The 21205-nt window shown below is 40.0% G+C and overlaps 1 protein-coding gene and 1 long non-coding RNA gene across 14 annotated transcripts in view; one reads left to right on the top strand and one right to left on the bottom strand.

The window, feature by feature from the left end:
• The window catches only part of LOC115654829, an 82218-nt gene extending 64703 nt beyond the window's left edge, over window positions 1–17515 (bottom strand). For 2 of the 7 annotated variants that reach the window (XR_004001282.1, XR_004001280.1), the window contains exon 1: window positions 17123–17511. This is a non-coding gene — a long non-coding RNA (uncharacterized LOC115654829). Of the gene's footprint in view, window positions 1–17122 lie in introns of all 7 variants that reach the window. The other 5 variants (XR_004001278.1, XR_004001284.1, XR_004001281.1 and 2 more) reach the window with 4 other exon arrangements.
• CNTN4 (contactin 4) overlaps window positions 1–21205 on the top strand; it is a 643980-nt gene that overhangs the window by 605004 nt on the left and 17771 nt on the right. For 5 of the 7 annotated variants that reach the window (XM_030569637.1, XM_030569635.1, XM_030569636.1 and 2 more), the window contains 3 exons: window positions 6784–6959; window positions 11202–11322; window positions 20956–21114. In XM_030569637.1, the coding sequence (XP_030425497.1) occupies window positions 6784–6959; window positions 11202–11322; window positions 20956–21114 (456 nt within the window). The remainder of the gene's footprint in view (window positions 1–6783; window positions 6960–11201; window positions 11323–20955; window positions 21115–21205) is intronic. The other 2 variants (XM_030569641.1, XM_030569640.1) reach the window with 2 other exon arrangements.

Genomic DNA, 21205 nt, shown 5'->3' with positions numbered 1-21205 from the left:
ATGTTTAATAATAGTAGAGAGCAGAGCGAGACCCAGGTGCCTTATGAACCCTGGCCATGCCATTCTTTACATCAAAGTCCAATGGGGCTTTATGATGAGAGCATGAGAGCTAGTGCAGCGATTCTCAAACTGTGGGTTGGGTGGTCCTGTTTTAATGGGGTTGCCAGGGCTGGCTTAGACTTGCTGGGGCCCGGGACTGAAGCCGAAGCCCGAGCCCCAGCAACTAGGGTTGAAGCCCAAGCCCCACCTCCCAAGGCCAAAGCCCAAGGGCTTCAGTCCTGGGTGGCGGGGCTCAGGTTATAGGCCCCCTTCCTTGGGGTTAAGCTGTTGGGCTTCGGCTTTGCCCCCCACCTGGGACAGTGGGGCTTGGGCTTTGCTTTTGTCCCCCACCTACCCAGTGCAGTGGGGCTTGGGTGGGCTCAGGCTTCAGTCCCCCCTTCTGGGGTCATGTAGTAATTGTTGTTATCCAAAGGTGGTCACAGTACAATGCAGTTTGAGAACCCCTGATCTAGTGATTACAGTATAGGAAGGGGGCCAAGGCTCCTGGGTTGTTTTTCTGTTGAGCACTTCCAGTGACTGGTGTAACCTTGAGAAAGTCATTTTGGCAAAAAATGTAAACATAGGGACTTGAAGCTAAGCACTTACATATGTATTTAGGCACCTAAATAAGCTGTCTGGTGCTCAGAGGTGCCAAATCAATGGAAATGGTAGGTGCCCATTGTTATGGTGATTTTTATTTGTAAAATAGTAGTGCACAGGGGCTGCAAACAAGATGGGTGACATTTGTACAATGCACCCCACATACAGAGGAGAGAGTCCCCACTCTGAAGAGTTTATAATCTAAATAGACAAGGGTGGGGAAAGGGAAAGTGCTATTATCCCCATTTTACAGATGTGGAATTGAGGCACAGAGAAACTGATTTGTCCAGGGTGTTGCAGATAGTTTGTAACAAAACCAGGAACTGAACCCCCAGTCCAGTGTCTATAGCACAAGGCTTGACTTTTTCAGCCCAGTACCTTTGAAAAACAGGTCACTTGTTTAGATGACTAAATACATATTTCGATCCATAACTTTAGAGACCCACATATGAAAACATTGGCCTTATGTCTCTTTGGGACCAATCATTTGAGATGCTCAGCTCCCACTGAATCACAACTCCTTTTGTTCGCCTCAAGTCCTGAGCATGTTGTAAACAGTATTCAGCCTTCTGGGGTTTAAAATACTCTATCCCCCTACCTCATTCAGGACTTAGGAGGCTTCATCCTTTGTTTGCTAAGTACTTTGATGTCCTTGAATGAAAGGCACTTCAATTATTAACATTATAGCATTCCCATCCCTGAGCACACAACATTGCCAGGTTGGAAGTGAACACGCTTGAAATGGGATCCTGTGTGGTGGTGCAATGCAGGGGACCAGCAAACCAGCCTAGCTCTAGTTAGAAATCACCAATTCATTTGAAGTCTTTTTGGTCACTAGGGATAAACTGTTATCCACTGTGGTGTCGTTCATTACTCTGTTTTTGCTCACTCATTTCGTTCAGAAGCTGACACTTTCATATCGGGCACCGACTTTAAAAAATGCATCTGTCTCTGACTGTCTCTCTCTGATTTATTTATGTTGCTTATTTTGTGCCACAGCAGATTGTGTCCCACTGTGTCATGTACTCTAGATCAACATGACACAACATAGCACTGTGTGATCTACAACAAGCAAATATGGCAATGCGGAGCCGTTTAGTCCAAACAAACAATCCCTCCTAATGGACACAGAATCAATAAAAAAAAATCAGGGCGAGCTGGTTTCTTTTCAAATTGGATAATTTGTTCCCCTCAGACAGTATCAGTGATACATACAGCTAGGCAGTTTGTAACTATAAAATGTGTTGCAATTCCCGAAATGAGACATGAAAACCAAATAGTGCAAACAGCCAGAGAAGATTTTCTTCTGGTAGAATACAAGTGACAAAAGCAACAGCTACAGCAGGCCCACTGATGACAAAAGCTACCCACATCTTCTCACTTTAAAGGTTAACAGGAATACTCTTGCTAAAAATATAGTGCAACATAAGCAAACTAAACTAAACTAAACTAATCAGAAATACCGCAGATTCTGGTAGCCGGCCATCAACAGTAAAATAAAGAGAAACAATGCAGATCAAAAGATAAGTCAGGAAAGCCTGAATTCTCTCTGAACGTTCTTTCATATGTATTATGGGCCAAATCCTTAGCTGGTGTCAATTGGCATAGCGGCACTGAAATCAAAGGAATAATGCTGATATACAGTAGCTGAGGATCTGGCCCTGTAAGCATATTCTCTTCTCAAATGACCTAAGCTTTAATCAAAACACACTGGAAACTCAGCCAGTACATGATCTGTCAGATATTGTTGGCATGCAAAGAAAAATTGTATGTAAAATAAGAAAATGAAGTTTCCTTTGCATGTTAAGCACTAAACCTTTGGTCCTGAAAATTGCTGACTTGAGGGCAGCTTTCTTATTCTACTGAGCTTTCAGTGACACCTACAGGCAAGAGTGTTAACTACACATCGACAGTGTTTGTAGCAATGAGTCAGATCAAACTGTAAATCTTATCATTTACTGCCTGTCCTCTCAATACTTATCTAGGAAAGCCTTTCTATTAATTGTGGTTGAAAGCCATCCCTTGGCAAAGAGAATTGAACTCTTTCATTGTATGCCAGGGCTGCATTTGGCCATATGTATATTAATCTACATTATATACTCACATATATACATACAAAACATGCTTTTCACTCAATTGCTCATTTTCTTAATCTGTCATTAGTTCCTTTTCAAAACTGGAAAGTGGATTTTCTTTTTTTACCCATTTGATGTTTGAAGAAGATAAAAACCTCTAGAGAAACGGACCATTACCTTTTTCAAATTAATATGCGGTTGTATTTCCAATAGTGTCCGTGCAGTAATGCTAGCTGAACATTCTCAGAACTCCCATTTAAACAATTTTGATTGTTCTTATTTTTAAAGCCAAAGTGCACAAGAGGGCTTCCGAAACCAAATGTTCACTTGAGTCGCAAATAAAAAAACCCTTTGTTTGACCATTTTTTAAAAACAATTAGCTGCCCTTGGAAGTCTTCCTCTGTGTAAAGGTTACTTAACAAAGATAGCTGAGGAAAATAATCTGTATTTAGGAGAACATCATGGTGGAAGAACAAACCCAGCTCTACTGTAGTATATAGGTGAATGGTTCGTTCGTCTTTCTTGCATGGTAACTAAGAGCAATAGTGAATGAATAATAAATAGTTATTTCCTGGCAAATTTTGACTAGCTCATAAAGATCCTTTTTGTACCTAACTTTGAAATATGGAGGTGAACCAGAACAAGTTTGGTGTCATTGAAGCACTCTGTTCAAACGATGGTGCTTCAAACTATGGATTTTAACAATGCAAATCAAACAACTTTGATTACCATTTGGCCTCATATTGCCAAGGTCCGTCCACTTGACTGTCCTCACCTGGCTTCTGCATAACACTTTTCATTTGCTGCTGCAGCTAGAACTATTAAATAGAACTTTTTCGTACTTTTCCAGTCCTTGAAAACAGATTGGTAAGCATTCTCCCCAGAGTGATTTGTAAATTGCATCACAGAGGTCACACATTCATGCTAAATATGACTAGGGTCAAAGTCTTGCCTGTATTCCACTCAGGTGTCATTTGTCGTCAGGCTGTATCAGCTGTTCAGTGAAAAACAGTATGTTAAAATATAACATCACTGTGCTTCTCAACACTAAGGGATTAGGAACCTGAACAAGGGTACCTGTAGCTCCTATCGATTTCCTCGGGGATTATGCTTAGCATCTCTGAAAGCATTTGTGTGTGTGTCTGTCTGTGTCTGTGTCTGTGTGTATGTTTCAGCAACCAGTCCGTGCCCTTCCCTTCCCTTTTGTAGTGATGACCTCTTGCATTTTTGCAGGATGTCACAGGGAAGTACAGACTAGACTCAGCAAAAACTAGCCACTGAGATTTGTTTAGGGTACAATCCTGCAAGATAAATTATCGGACTCTAGTGGAAGCTGAAGGTGATCAGGACAAAAGCTGGAAGGAAAGAGATTTTTCAGTTTGTTAGCAATTCCAAAAAGTAAAAAAAATAAAATCATTTCTGATCCACTGAACTATTTTGTTTTGAAAAAATAAACATTTTATTTAGATTTTGAGCATTTTAAACCTTTTTTATTTTTTTAAAAATAAAATTACTGGAAATTTGGAAAAAAATTTGAACTGAAAAATCTAAATATTTTATCTTGAAAATGTAGAAACTGGCCATTTCAATATATTTGGAAAAATGTATTGACTTTTTTCCAAAATAAAAAAAATCAGCTAAATCAGCATACATTCAAGAAATATTTTGGTGGCACCAAATCAGTATTTTTTAAACTAAGTAAAATGGTTAGTGCAAAAAGATTTGCCCAGCTCTGCTCATAAACTTGTAGGAGACACTCATTTCCTCTCAGGATCACACCCTTAAACATTTTATAGGGTTTTTGGAGAGGGCTGAGGGAGTTCCTGTCCAAATGATTATTGTAATCCTACTAGGATTTTATTGTAGCATTAATGATGTGTTAGAACATCTACAGCCTTTGATAGGTGAGTTTTTTGTTATTATTTTTTGAAATTATTCAGGGGATGGGTGGACAGAAATGGCAAATTAAGATTTCCTTTGAAATGCTAAATGCCCTCAATTTCCATTAACTTTACTTCACAGGATCAGGCCTACAGGGAATTTTGCAAGAGTGTAGAAACACCAGTGAAATCCTCACTGATACTGTATTACCCAAATCTTCTGTTCCTTGTATTTATGTAGTTAGTGAACCAACAACAGTCCAGCTTCATTCTAAAGTCCATGTGGTTTGAAAGCATGATCCAAACCCTAACAAAGTCAGTGGGACTCTTTCTCTTGACTTCAGTGGAGTTTGAATCAAGCCCTAAATGCCCAGATTTTAAGCATTTACCTTTGGATTAGATACATAATGTAGGAGATACCTACACAATAATTTTATCAGCCTACTGTGGGAGGCCAACCCAGTTATCTCAGCAATCTGCCAAGCTACTGTGCTCTTAAACCCTGCCAAATTGGGCTCCTCAGGTGAGTTAGGTGGCCAGATGCCTATCCTCCCCAGCTTGTGAATCACTTCGGGGCATAGGCAGGAGATGAGTACCCACATGCCCACAGTAAGGCAGTGGTGTGCATGCTCAGAGACAGAAGCAAAAATATAGGTGCCAAGTGAGTTTAGATGCCTACAGAGTTTCAGTGGAAGTTTGTGCATCCCAGTGGTTCCCGAAACTGGGACTTAGATGGCTAAAATAGACAGGTGCATAACTCCTTTTGTACATTTAGGGCCTTGTCCCCTGGCCTTGTCTTTTAACAAGTTGTAAAATGTTCAGCAGTGTTTATGCATAACGTTTATGTCAATGCCATCATGAGAAATACTCCTTAATATCATTACATTAGCAGGAGCGGCGCCAGGGTTTTTGGCGCCCAAGGCGCAGGGCCGGCTCGCCAAATCCTGGCGCGGTCTCCTAAATGGAAGTGCCGGCCCTGTACTTTAGTGAACATCAGTCTTCATCAGTCAGGTATATGGTGGGATATTTGCTTTGTTGTATCTTTGGGAATGTCACTAGGATCCTGCTGTCTAAGTATTGAAACATCTGATATCTCAAGACAGAATGAGAAATTCTTCATAAAGAGCTGTTTGGGAGGAAGGGTCACTGCTATTTTAAAAATGAAATAATTCTTTTGGCTTCAGAGGCATGTAAATCAAGGAGCGGGTGGGGGAGGAGAGCGGTGGTTGAGAGAAAGTATCTGTTGAGAGCTACAATATAAGCTTTGAAATTTAATAATAGTAAAATTCATCCTTGTGCAGGGAGCCAGCATAAGGTTTATGCATTACTTAAAATCTCCCATTTGAGAGGAATGTGGTGCATAGGCCTCGTGTGGGCCCTCTTCAAAACAGAATTTCACCCAAAAGGAATGGACTTAAGGGCATCAGAATTGAGAAGATGGTAAATAGGTGTACCAAACAAACACAGTTTGCGATAAGAGCCATGGATAAGGGAGGTTCTGACTGTCTTTAGTTTAATTTTAGTATCTTCTTGCTTCACTTTGATTGCTGCTGCTTTAGCACTCTGTATGATTCAGATAAGAAGTGCACATTAGCCCATGAAGGAATGGTATCAAGGTAGTGCTCAATTTGCAGAATACCCACAACTTTTTTTGATAACACTAGTGAACCAATACATTGGCTGATGAACCTTGCAGCATGTATTTCCTGATAAAAAGGTGATAAACTGACAATGGGAGGATAGACAGATTCTGATGAAATATTCTCTAATCTTTGGCCCCTTCCCTACATTGAAATCAAACCTTTCAAATTTGATTTCCCTTCTCCGCACCCCCTCTCCACATCTGGTCATTACCTTTTTATTTTCATACACCTCTCCCTGCACTTCCTGTCTGAAAGATTTGCAGGTGGTATTTTCAACTCAGCTGAAAACAGAGGACTCAAGGGCCTGTTCTTTACAAAATTCCCCACCCAGTTTTACAAACTTAATAGTTCAATTGTTCCTTTAAGCATCCTCCTGACTCTTAAGTTCTTGTCTTAATTGAACCTCTTAATCTTTTAAAAGTTCACCCAACAGTAAAGAGGTTGCAACAAGCTGCCTAGTGTTGTAATCATTTCTTGAAATCTATGTATTTCTAAAGGAGAAGGGATTCATTCTTCTCTTGTGTGTTGTCTGTTTGTTATTTACAGATCCAACACGGGTTGTGGTGCCACCTTCCAGCACGGATGTCACTGTTGGAGAAAGTATTGTTCTGCCTTGCCAGGTATCTCATGATCACTCGCTAGATATTATGTTTACTTGGTCATTTAATGGACACCTGATAGACTTTGAGAAAGACGGGGATCACTTTGAAAGAGTTGGAGGGGTAAGTATTAACAACCCCCAAAAGCCATTCGCATGTTATACCGAGACACAGTAATGACTACAGATAACTGAGAAAAGGACTGTCTGCACAGAACCAGAATTAAAGAGAAAGTATATCCCTGCTAATAGTGAGAACTTTATCTTGTGTTTTACTGACTACTAAGCAAAGCATTAAATAGGTACTGTATCCTAGTTTTGTAATAATTCATATAGCCCAATATGAATGAGATTTCTCAAGGTCTATTTTTCTGTGTATGCTTGGGGCACGTATTTTATGCCAATAAATCCCACTAATGCTAAAGAGACCTACAATACATTGGCAATTCCCTTTGCGTAGAACAGATTTCTTAATCTGTCCCAGGGTGAATAAATTCCTTAATGTTCTCCTCCTTGCTGAAGCAGCAAAATATAAATTGAATGTAATTGTAAAATTCTGTATTCACATAAAAAATGGAAGAAATTTGGGGAACATGCTTTTCTGGAGCTCTGTAACCTGTTTGATTAGTCTTTGTCATTGTCAGCATGTTTCTATGCCCTCATAAATCAATGTGTACTCACTTTACGTCTTCAGAATAAGGATCCCCCCCACCCCCGCAAACTACATACGGACAGTGTTGCCTCTGGGATTTCTTTCAGTGCTTTACCATCTGATTTTTCTGTCTGTGTGATACGGCTAGCCGGTATTAACGCCACTGAATACTTTTTTGTTTATCTGAAAGCTAAATTGTAGCACCAGATAATGCAAATATTTTCAATGACCAAAGAATATGCTACTCATAGGTTGGAAAGATGGTGCCCATGAAAATATGGTATGGTATGGGAGTAAAAAAGCAGGTTTGACAAGGGTTGTAACCATTTTGGTCACATTCAAAATGTAAAATCACTCATTATAGAATAGACTATGGGATTAGGAAAGCATCCATAAAAATTCCCTCTGCCTTGTGAGTTACATTATTTCATTTCAAATTCACTTAACTAGCGACCCCACACCTTTCACCTCTAGGTCACTAGTTCAAATGCAGCAGCTCCCAAAGTTGTTACTGTCTGATCATGTCTAGCAGCCTGTGTGAAATGTGTCCACATTCTTCTAGAGTTGTTTGGAGCAGATCAGAAAACAACTGCCGAAATCAGCACTAATTAACACTTTTGCTAGCAGCCTCCATGGAGAGTCTACGAGCTAGATGGGCATGAGGCATGAACCACCCTCTCCCATCTGCTGAATGAGGCATGGTAAATTGGTGTGACAGTGTGGGGAAGTTTGCCCGACTGCTACCTGTGCCAAACCTCTTCTGTCTGTCAGTAGAGGTCTCCATGGCTGTGAATCTAGTCCCCTTTGTGGCCATTAAACTCACTGGAAAGACCTCCATGCCTCAACCTTATCGTTTTCTTTTGTTTTTAAAACAAAACATGTTGGGCCCATTCCTGATCCCATTGATTTCAATGGGAATTTTTGCATTTAGTTGAATGGGATTAAGATTTGGCCATTTTTATAGTATTAATGGGTCATATTGTCTTTTCTCTTCAAGGATCCACTGCATGGCAGCAGGAAGAGCACCATGAGGTAGCCAGTCTTTCTGCGTGGTGCCTTGTCTGTGACAGTATGTTTGAGGTTTGACTTAATAGATGTAGGTTGGTATTTTCAAAGGAACCTAAAGGATACATCCAATTCTCATTGAAATTCAATGGAAGTTGAGTGCTGTTTATGGGTGGGCTCTTTTGAAGATCCCAGCTGCAGTGAATATACCAATTGTCAAAGTCACTAAGTTGCAGTCATTTCTCAAAGTCTAAGGCCTTAAATATACTTTGCAATCAAGGTCCTCTGTATCAAGATGACAATCTCATGGTGCTTTTGGTGTTCCTGCAGTGTTCACAAACAGGTTTCCTCCTGGGGCTTGTAGGAAAGAAAAATGCCATATTACTTCAGTACAAAGTCTTAGAGTTGCCTTTGAAAAGACAACAAGGGAGCAAATCAGGAACAGAGTCTATTTCATTAATCACATCAGTACTTGGCCTCTCTACTGAGACTATTGACATAGGTATCTTATTTGAAAGGGAATTTAGTAATGCGAAACCACACCCAATAGGAATGAGATCTCATTATAGATGGACTCATGAACAGCCATCCTGAGGTAATAACTTTCACTACCAACAGTAGTCAGGATCGAACTGTTGACCTAGAGGTGAAAAGAGCCCCCAAGTCATCCAATGCACCTTAAGATCTAAGTTCTTAATAGTCATTTGAGGCAATGCAAGGCACTGTTGTCAGTAGTTTGAAATATGAATAATACAGTCGCTGGTTTAATGTGTTTTCCCCTGTAATTGTTTTTAATTTTCACACTTTTTTGTAATACCAACCATCTCTGGGAGTCTTACACATTGGATGCTATAAAATGTATGTGATTAAGTCAGGGCCATCTCTAGGGAAGTGTGGGGCCTGAGGCAGAAGTGGCGAATTTGTCACTTTCGGGACTGAACCATCACTTCCGGGACTGACCACAATAGCCAGTTACACCGGCCCACAGGGTTCCCCAAAGCATGAGACTTGGAGCAGTCACCCCAATTTGCCAAACGCAAGGGACAGCTCTGGATTAAGTCATTATCAAGAAGGTTTAAAATAGGAATAACAGATCCATGAGCCTCTCCTCACAACCAACCAAACTTTTGGATGTTATTATTCGGATTGAAAAAAAATTGATAACACAGATCAAAAGTTTTCACCCTTTAAATTTTCAAAGGGGTAGACCACAGGTTGAGTTGTTGTGTGTAACTTCTTTTGAGGTCACTTGGGCCCACAGGACCAAAATCCCTTGCAGTTCACTGAAAACATAAGGTTTAGTTTCACTTGTGTTTCATTTAAATAAAAAGTTTGAAAACTGGGTTGGGTAAAGGTACAGTGCAGTATTTCATACACAGACAAAGTCTATGTATCTTATCATATTACATGCTTATATCCCCAACTGTGGTAGAAAAGATGAAATACGATGTGTGATTAAAAAAACAATGTGTCAAACAAAAACAGTAACTGTCACATACTCATAGCATGGATGGAAAGTTTGCTTTTGTTTGGAAATTCTATGCTATTTTTCACATTTCCAATTTCATCTAGTTGTACCCACTCCATTTTGTGCAGGTCTGTTGAGGGTTTAAACTCTAACCTAGTTGCAACAGAAAAAAATATTTCCTTTCATTTTTTTCCCTTGTCTGCTTGCATTCAATGTAGCTAGCAGAAAAGATGGAAGAAACCAAATATGTATTCACTAGAAGTAGTGGAGGGAGAGAGAAAGTTTTTCACATGTGGCTTTCATGGACATTTCACAAAGTTAGAGCCTTTTCTAGACTTTACACAGAGTGATGGTTTTCATTTACATTTGTCTGGTGTGAAATTTAGTGCTGCAGGAAAAAGCAAATGCAATTTATGAGCCTTTTGTTATCATTTTGAGGGTGGGGGCGAACAAAATTAATTTGAAGATGCAACATATCACAAAGATCTAGGGTACACAGCAACAGAGACAGCTGTTTCTAGTGATTACACTCGATAGGGATACAAAACTAAAATTGCAAACTTTATTAATATTCTTCACTGAAGGTGCAGTAAAAACAATCTTACACTGAGATTTCTGATGTACTGAAAGAATTGTGTCTGGTGAAGAGTATAGAAATATTGAGATACATATACATCTATAATTAGTTCTATTCAACCATTAATCAGACATGCATTAGTGTTGTTCCACTCTAGGTGAAGCAAGATTTCCTTAGAGAATGCTGTTCTCATGATCTTTAATATGTGAATTGTGGGCAATCAAAATGCTGGCTGTAAGACAAGGCTGACAAACTATTATAGATGCCTCATAATTTAGGCTGGTTTTCACCTATGAAATAACTGTACGCAGAACATAGATATCTGAATACCAATTAAGTCTATAAATTGGACGGCTAAAGAGATAAATAAAGAATCATAGAGAACCTGCCTCACATAAGTTTTCTCACATCATTTTAATGGTAAACTGTCAAACTGACCCAAACTCGACTCCCCCATCCCTTGTAGAAACTGTAATTTTAAAAATGCTACTGCTCTTATCTTCAAGGCAGGTTCACATATTTATAATAGGCCACACAGCTTCCATTACTAATGTTTTCATCAGCCGATGTAAAATAAATCCATTAGTCACAGTGTCCTTCATGTGGTAATGATGTTTAGAGCTCATTTAAAAGTAATTGTAACCACTTTTCCCTACTTTATCAGCAGGATTCAGCTGGTGATTTGATGATCAGAAGCATTCAGCTGAAGCATGCTGGGAAATATGTCTGCATGGTGCAAACAACTGTGGACAAGCTATCAGCTACTGCAGACCTGATTGTAAGAGGTATTTGAATTTTGTTGCTGTTGTAAAACTACTTTTTGCACTATCTGCTGTTCTTGGTAATACAATACATGGTCTCAGAGAAATTCATTAAAATCCCAACACCTTATCATTATTGTAAGAAATAAGCTCCAAAGTACCACACAGTACATTTTCCAAACAATGCACACAAAACTCCTTGTATGTGTGTTTATATATCCATCAAAAAACTTTCATAACTTGCAGAAACAAGATTTTATATTGTTACTTCTGCAACTGAAATACTGTAATGCTAATTCAATAAATTTGTTGCTGTCAATACTGCATTGCTTCTCCAGATTAATCATGATCTAGTAAAACCACCGTCATGGTTAACTTTGAGATCAAATCCTTAGTGTGCTTAGATGATCTATGAATGTGGCCTTTAATATGAATGTATTAAATCGCCATTCTGGGTCACTAGCATGAATATAGCCTGTATTCAGTGTATAGTTGCTGTATCGGAAAAAATAATTGTTAGTTTCAACCAAACCAGTCCCTAAACATGCCCATTCTGCTCATGCAAGGTGCTGAGAAATCTCACTTCCTACCAATTTCAGCAGACGTTGAGAATGCACAGTACCTCAGAGGAATGGACACTGTTCCAAACCCAGGGGCGGCTCTAGGTATTTGCCACCCCAAGCACGGCAGGCAGGCTGCCTTCGGCGGCTTGCCTGCAGGAGGTCAGCCAAAGCTGCAGGACCAGCGGACCCTCCGCAGGCAAACTACCAAAGGCAGCCTGCCTACCACCCTTGCAGCGACCGGCAGAGCGCCCCCAGTGGCTTGCCGCCCCAAGCATGCACTTGGCGTGCTGGGGCCTGGAGCTGCCCCTGCCCAAAACCCAGACCTTCAGTTTGCTCTAGTTGCCTTTGTTAGGTTGCCCCAGCAAAGCAGTTGTGAATGGGATGGGAACTGAGATCATATTGGACTCTCACCCTGCTGAAGATGTCCCTCTGGGTCAAGGTAAAGGCAGGTACATTTTGGGCAGTGTGAGGAGAAGCTTGCATTCTTATCTGCCAATGGAAGACTTCAGTTTTTATTGCTATCTACCCAATGTGTTCCTCAAACTTTCATTTCACTCCAAAAGGGAAAAGAGAAAACTGTGTAGGAAGGGCTAAATCCTGCACCCCTCATCTGTTGGCAGTGGCAGTTTTGTAATAGTAAAACATACAAGATTAGGCCAGAAACCTACCATCACAAATGTACCCCTGTGTATAGATGGGAATTCCTGAAATCAGCATCCTATTTTATGAGTTTAAATATGTTTACTACTTTAGGAGGTGAATGCTGAAGTTCTTAACCATAGGAAAGCCGTCAGAGTCTAGCAGAGAGGAAATTATTACTGTCCATTAAGAAGACAATCATTGTTTGTCAGTCCTTCCCTTGTAGGATAAAAGACACTGTTGATGTTCTGAATGTATACTCCATTTAATGAGGATGATGCTCAAATCAGCACTTAAATGCCAATAAATTAAACTACTATGTATTTAAATTAGTAGTATGTGAAGTTTGTAAGTGATATTGCCTACTTCATTTTACAGGAAATAACATTAAATTCTGCTAGGAATTTGTCAACACCATTCTTAGAAGCAGGAACGGCGCCAGGGTTTCTGACGCCCTAAGTGGACGGCCATTTCGCCGCCTCCCGTGGCCCCAGTGGACCTACCACAGTCATTGGCCTAAGGCACCAGAATTGGGGGAGGGGCGCTATTTTGCCGGGGGTGGGGGCGGCACGCAGTGATGCCGGCGGGCAGTCCGCTGGTCTAAAGGCTCCAGTGGACCTGTCTGCTGAAATGACTGCGGCAGCTCCACCGGAGCCTTTCCAGCAGCGGACCGTCCGCTGGCATGACTGCGGCAGCTCCACCAGGGCCGCATGCCGCCCCCCCGGCAAAATAACGCGCCCCCCCCCCAAATTCTGGTGCCCTAGGCCATTGCCTAGGTCGCCTAAATGGTAGCGCCGGCCCTGCTTAGAAGAAAACATATTCTAAAAAGCCCAGCGAACGCAATGAATGATTTAGGTCTTTTGTTCCTAAACTTTGAATTTCTCTTTATTTAATTAGCAAAATAGTTGAGAAAAGCTACACCTATGGGAGGAATGACTGTAACATTCATGTTTTCTCCTCATGAATCTATCAACACATCCTGATGACAGCTGTTGATGAAATGGCATATGCTAGATCATCAAATCATTGTTTGTGAGGGCATATGTGAAGCAAAAACTCATTAGCTGTTATATTCAGCATTCCCTGTCGAATAAGGAAAGCTGCTACCCTGAATCCCCAGAGAGCTCAGCTACAACAGTTACACTGCTGTTTCATATTTTTTGTCCTTATTGTTTCGGATAAATATTTTTGCATAAACATTTCAAAACAGTCCGCTGATGAGAACATGAATTAGGTAACTTCCCGTAAACCAGCTCTAGAATCAGTCAACAAGAACATGATTCTTACAACAAAACGACCACAATGATATCAGAAATAGTGACCTTGCCACCACAAAAAGCACCAGTCTGAAACTTTTCTGACAAGACTGTTGTCCCATGGCGACTACGCACATTCTTGTTCATTCTGCCACCTCAACTGAAAAGGAGAGCCACTTTTGTTGCTATTTGTACCGATCTTACCAAAATAAAGAAATCATTCAAACATAAGTGGAGAGGGAAAAAGGGCCAGGGAAACTGTGGGAACTTTCTGTGTCAGGATGGGTGAGGAAACAGAAAGCAGGTAACTTATTGATAAGAGGTTTATGCATGCCACAAAGGCAAATAAATGTATTGTCAAAACATTAGGGTGTGCGACCAGGAGCCATAGCTCCCGAGCTTCACTTTTGGTTCTGCCACTGACCCTTATGAGTAGTAATTTATGTCCTCAGCTTCCATAACCATATTAGGCTGAATAATACCTATTGCACCATTGTGAGGCATACTGAGGGCCGTCCTTACTAGTAGAGCTGGGGAAAGATTCTTAGACTAATCGATTATTTGACCCAAAAAAAAAGCAGTTTCAGCTTGACCTGTAACTATTCATAAACTATTGGTATAGTTTTGGCTATTCACAAAACAGACAGCGAAGGAGAAGGAGGTGGTGATGCTATTCCCCACCTGAGAGCCATTAGCCCAGTGGTTAGGGAACACACTTGGGATGTGGGTTCAAATCCATAGGCTGAAACAGACTTTCTTTTTATTCACCAAAATATTTCTGATTCAGTTCACCCCAAATGAAAATATTTTGGATTTTTTTTCTCGAACTCCCACCAAACTGACAAGTTATTTACCTAGCTCTACTTACTAGAGGTTGATGTGAAGTGACACCACCACAGGGGAAGCTGTTCATGATGAACAAGGCCTGGGTGGTCAAACCTAGTGGTCACAGTCGGGAACCTGGGGCAAGACTCAAGCCAAGGGTCGAAGCCAGAATCAGAGTCATAGGTATTGTCAGATGCCATGAGTGTGGTGTTCTGCCCTGTTCAATGATAACAGTCGGCTACGTGCATGTGTTCCCTCTGTGCTGCCCGGCTCTGTGCAGATAGCTGACACAGCAGATCGCGAAAGAACCACCAATGACCACACACTCTGATAAGGTACGAAGGCACCCACCCAGGTTTATTCCCAAATGAGACACAGCCTCTAGCTCCCCGGATCAGATATCTACAGTTCTGCTAGTACGTATGTGCTCCCTGACGATGGACAGGCTCAGTCAGTGGTGGGATTTGCCACTGCAGTAGTACGGCAATAATACAGTTGTTTTTACACAGTAACCAAGTTGAAATTAAATGACACTTTATCCTGCTACAGGTAGTGGTTTTTAGCTGATTGTTCACTTAATTGTTCATATATGGTAGATAGAGGTGTATTTGACCAGTCTCTTATTTATAAAGCACTTCATTGTTCTTTTCTTGATGCTTGGGGGTTTCTTCACTGTATTCTGATATTTTCTGGTGTCTTTGGCCTGTGGGATGCAACTTAAACAACTTTTGTTAGTTAACAAAGTAAAGTTTTTGTTTGTTTTCCTTTTTTATTTTTGTTTTCAGTAACTCAAACTTAATACAAAATTTAACTAAGTTTGTTTACAATGTAATAGGGACAATGTAATAGGGACCAAGTCTTTTAGAACACAAGCTATACTTTTGCAATTATTACATAGACATTCATTTTTATTTGATGTGCATTACTAATATTTTATACTAAATGTAATGCTTAATTGCTAAAATAAATGCTCACAATCTTCTGTGCGAAGGCGTATTGCTTTTTTTTCCTGATGAACATTCTGTTTTAGCAAAAGAATCAATAGCATAATTTTTACCAAGCTTTTTAGCATTAATTTGCTTGTGATACCAATTTCACTCTTGTTAACTGTTTAGAAGCACAAACTTTAACAACCACTGCTTCCCATTAACATAACATAATAAAAGAAAAGCGTATAAAATTAAACCAACTATAAAATTAAACCAAAATAAATTTTAAATACAGGTCCATGCAAATACTTTGACAGTATTAAACTTTCATGATGCTTTGTTCTGTTTAGGAGCCAAAGGTGAAAACCTATTGAAAATGTGGAAACCTGTTGAAATTGTTTGGTTAGCTTTATGCCTAAATTGATATTTTTAAACATTTTTGCTATCACATTCTTTTAACTATATTTAAAAGTGCAAACAAGTTTATAAAAACCCAAACAAGAAATTTACATTTTGTTCATATTATCTTTACCTTAATGTTGAGGTTTCCCCTGACAATTTTCTTTGAATAACAAATAAAAAAACTTAAAAAACAAAACCAAACCATGACTAATAAAAGAGAATTATTTTTGTTTGCAATTGCATTATTTGTTGAGACAGAAATATATGTACACATATTTGTAACTGAAACCGTTTTGAACTTTGCACAAAAAAATTGGTGTTACTAATATTATGATTATACCCCATCCATGATCTTAAGATAGTGCGGTACCACATATACATACATTTTTAAAAGGGTATAAAATTGACTTTTGTTGCAACAAAATAAAAATTATAAAAAATAGTCACATGACACACACAACATACAACATAGGACAACACACATGACATACAGGACAAACTCCCAATTAAAAATAAATGGCGCCAGAATTATATTCATAAGTATACCAAATAAGGCAAACAAAAATAAAAAGGATTAAACATTTGAATAAACAAGTTATTACCTTAGTTAAAACTTTTAACAAAAATTGATAAAATATATATTAATATTTGCCAAATGTATTGTATTAATTTCGTAACAAGGAAATTTGCATTACTTTGTATTTAACATTATTTTAAAACTGTGGTATATGGAAATAAGAAAAGCCCATGTTTCAAATATTAGTGAGTGGTTAAGATTAGAAGCAGAGTGCTTGGCAACTGTCAAGGTTTCTTTCCCCACTTTGAACCTTAGAGTACAAAAGTGGGGACCTGCATGAACAAAAAGAAAGACTTCCCTCCACCAAGATTTGAAAGTATCTTGTCTCCCTATTGGTCCTCTGGTCAGGTGTCAGCTAGGTTTACTGAGCTTCTTAACCCTTTACAGATAAAAGAGACATTAACCCTTAACCATCTGTTTATGACAGCTGTTTTAACCACTTAATAGCCATGGTTATAGTTTGCAATAGTCTACATTTCAAGGCTACTGTCTCTGCTCTAGCCTTACAAATTATATTAAAGGTTTCTTCCCCATTATATTTTTAAACTCTGTGGGAATTTGCAGGGAGGGGTTAAGGGTGGTTTTCTGTCATGTTAGATCATGATTCCTACAGTGGACAGCTCGCTTACTCACCAGATCAGCCGTTGGGGTTACCAATGTTGTCAGACATCACTGGTGTAGTGCTCTGCTCTGTTCAATGATGATAACAGTCAGCTATGTGCATGTGTTCCCTCTGTGCGCTGCCCCTGCTCTGTGCAGATAGTTGACACAGCAGATCCCGAGAGAACTGCCAATGGCACTCTGATAAGGTATGAAGGCACCCGCCTAGGTTTATTGCCAAACAAAATACAGTCTGTAGCTCCCCGGATCAGATGTCTGTAGTTCTGCTAGTACGTATGTGCTCCCTGACAATGGACAGGCTCAGTCAGTGGCGGGATTTACCACTGCCCCCTAGGTCAGACAAAGACATCCACTTAGGGATCCATCCTTATACACAGGTACAAGCAAATTACACATCACTCCTGACACATCGAGGTACAACCCCTCTGCATGCTGGGGTGCTGCCTCTCTCCTGGTACATGTTGGTTCAAAGAAACAAGTCTATCCATCATATTATTCTTTTGACCCTGTCTTTTAGGATGAGTCAGCCTGTTCCTCATTATCTCTGTGGAATGTGTTTGTACCGGACTGTTCTGGTGCCATTCTGGCACATGATTATCCTATTAGTACTTGATACCCTTTAGATATGCGTATAAGTCCAATTAGCAGCGTTCTTCTTGCCAACTTTTGTGAGCAGGGCCTGCCTCTGGCTCACAGCTTAACTTTGCTTTATGTTAGGCAAGTCTTAACTATTACTTTACTTCAGGCCTCAGGCCTCATACCGGGCCTCTGATACCAAGGTTTGGTGTTTCAGGGCCTTATCTTACTACAGTAGGCAGAGCGAAAGAGCAGAAAGCTGGACCGAGGTATGAAAATAGGAATTGGGAGCAGAGGAAGATCTGGGATAAGGAGGACAGGAACTAGGCAGAGTCCAAAGTGGCAGCCAGCCAGGGATTCACCTGGTTGCTCCGATAACTTCATGGGCCTCCTGATGGCTTAAGTTGTGCATCTGAGCCAATCTGTGGGGCCAGATATCTCTCCCAATCAGGATATTTTGTAGGCAGAGCCCAGAGTGAGCTAAAGCTCTGCTAGTCCTCTTCTTCAATTCCAGTGAACTGCCAGATGGCCACTGCAGTCTGGGCACTACCTGGGGACTGGTAGGCTCATGTTCAAGACCTGCAAGACCTTATGCTGTTAAAGATCCATGTGTCTTCCAGAAGAGGGGAGCCATCCTTTGCAAGGTTATGGTCTATGCTCGCATAACAGAGGAGCAGCAGGAGGGTCATGGCTCTGTTACTTTCTGCCTTTCCATACTCATGCTGGAGCGGCTACCTCCCCAAATGACAGCAGCCCTGCCTGGGCAAGAATGCTGGCTCCTTCAAGACCTCCTTGAATGCTCACATGTTCTGTGCTTTTTCTAGATGAGTTTCATTCTCACTACACGGTAGAGTGACCAGACAGCAAGTGTGAAAAATCGGGATGGGGTGGGGGATAATAGGAGCCTATATAAGACAAAGCTCCAAATATTGGGACTGTCCCTATAAAATCGGGACATCTGGTCACCCTACTACACTGACATTTTGTTTATATTTTTTGCCTTTGCATAATAGGCAGAATGACACAACACAAACACTCTCCTATACCTCCCCAAAATAAAAATAAAATATAAAAACCCATAACAAACAAACAAAACAAAAAACACCAAACCAGAGTTTGAGCCCCAAAAAGGAGGTGAGCCAGAGTTCCATGAAATCTACTAAGGACTTATAGCTACCAATTTTTAAGCAAGGCACTCAGATACTGTGATCATGGGTGAGAGTATAAAATCATAAGATAGATTTTTCTGTTCTTCTCCCTCCCCCTTTACTGGGGCACACAACAATTGTTCCTGTGTAGAGAGCCACTAGGATACTATGGGGATAGGCATGGAGAAAGAGGATATATCCCATAAAAGTGTGTTGTTAAATGCAAAGAAAAATCTTTTAATGTACAATATAGCCATTCAAATTAGGTTAAATTAATAACACAGATTAGATATGATGTGTTATTCACATCTAGAATTCAAATAAATTATGTACCTTATGTCAGAGGATACAAAACAAGAAAAACTGACAAGATAATACTGAGCAAGCATATCTGTGGCATTGTATAAATAACAAATAAGCCACCCATCACAGGCTTAGCATTCCACTCATTCCGAAGCTATGTAATGATAGTGTCTCTTGACTGTGCATGCTGGCAGCTAAAACAGGCACACATTGCTGAAGTGAGGATGGATCAGTATTTTAATTTCGTTTTCTCTTCTCTCCCTTTTCCAGCTGTCTCTAGTTTTCAGTAGATTTAATTAGTATAACACTGAAGAACTTCTAGGATGTTATCAAACTATCTTGTCTAAGGAGAACTGTACTCTCCCAGAGTCTTGGAAGTAAAAAGTATCATAGCAGTTGTTTCAAAGTTTGTGTTATTGGGGAGGGTTTGTCGTCTAATTTGTAAGACACTTGACCAGGCTGGTTGCAAAAGAAGCAAGTCTTACAGCAGGTAATCTAAAGTGATATTATATTGAGTATTTGAATAAGTTACTAAGGAGAGGCCAGTTGGTCTAAATAATCTAGATTTAAAAGCTGGAAAATCTTGTAAATCAATTTCTGCTAAATTTTGCAAAAAATATTTTTGATTTTTTTTCCTTTGGAATTTTGAAATTTGAAACACATCCACCAATATTACAGTTGGCAAAAATGAGGGGAAGAGAGGGAAGAGGATTGTGAAAATGTAGGGTTTTTTTTCTTATTTTAGAATTTTGAAATGTCATTGAATTTTTAAAAATTTCAACCAGCTCTAGTAAAGCCTTCTCTTAACCAGGTTTTAAACGGGTCTTTATCTGTATCATACTCCTACCTTTCTTCTTTATAGAAGGAAATCAGAAGTTTGAGGTCTTTGTCTTTTCCTGTGCACTTACACTCTAGACCTATCCAAGTCATGGCTTGAGTTTGCAGAAAGTTGTCTGTTTTATCACCAGAGGAAACCAGGGTGGCTGTCAAGCAAAGATTTTCCAACTTCAGTAGTTAGTAAAGAGGAAGAGTCTGACTTCTTGGAATTAGGAGAACAAACTTTTGTGTTTCTTCTTTTGGATATTTGGTACTATAGATTAATTCTTTTCAGGCCATTGCTATTGAATGCTCTCTGATAATAGCTGTTTCACACAGAGGTCTGTACAAATTCTAAACTAATTGCAGGATTATTACTACAGTGAAGTGACTGAACAAGATATATTATCGCTTTAAAACCCTGATTCTGCAAATCATTTAAGCATGAGTTTAAGTTGTCTAGAAAGCACCTAAGCACATTCTGATGTGTTTTTCTAATTAAATTATCTGCTGTAAAGTCTACTTCAACCGTAGCAATTCTTTTCTGGATGGGCTACACTGCCCATGGTCTGCCAGTAAGGTCTAGTAGGTCTGGGTAGTAGCCCTGGGCACTAACTTCCTTGGGGATCCACCACACCACTGGGTGCTTCTTTTCCCCTCTCCTCTGACAGGCTATTTTTGCTCTGCTCTGATTGACCAGCCTTTGTTTTGCTCTGCTGATTGGACAGTTATTTGGCTGTTGTGGGCTTTTTGTTTGTTTTGGGGGATTTTTTTTTTTTGCCATACCTCTGCAAGGGGGTGTGTGCCAAGCATATTTTTCACCCTGGGTGGCAAAACAGCTAGGGTTGCTCTTAGGTCTAGGTGCACAGAGCCATTCTGTTCTAAGGCTAAGCTTTCTGTTACTGAATCTTAAATGAAGAATAGAACATTCCTTCCTTCACATGCTATATTATGTCATCTCAATGATTTGAGCTGAACTGTTTTGTATGTATTTTATCACAGGTCCACCAGGCCCACCTGAAGCCGTTACAATAGATGAAATCACTGACACTACAGCTCAGTTATCCTGGAGGCCAGGAGCAGATAATCACAGCCCCATTACTATGTATGTAATTCAAGCAAGGACCCCATTTTCTGTGGGATGGCAAGCAGTGAACACAGGTAAATGCAGCACTCAATAGTAACTAAAGTTGGCCATGAAAGAATTCTGTACATGTAAAAATTGATCCATCAGTACACACACATACAGAAA

This window comes from Gopherus evgoodei, chromosome 7 (genome assembly GCF_007399415.2).
Source record: "Gopherus evgoodei ecotype Sinaloan lineage chromosome 7, rGopEvg1_v1.p, whole genome shotgun sequence".
Taxonomy (NCBI): Eukaryota; Metazoa; Chordata; order Testudines; family Testudinidae; genus Gopherus; species Gopherus evgoodei.
This window is presented reverse-complemented; position numbering and strand designations above follow the sequence as displayed.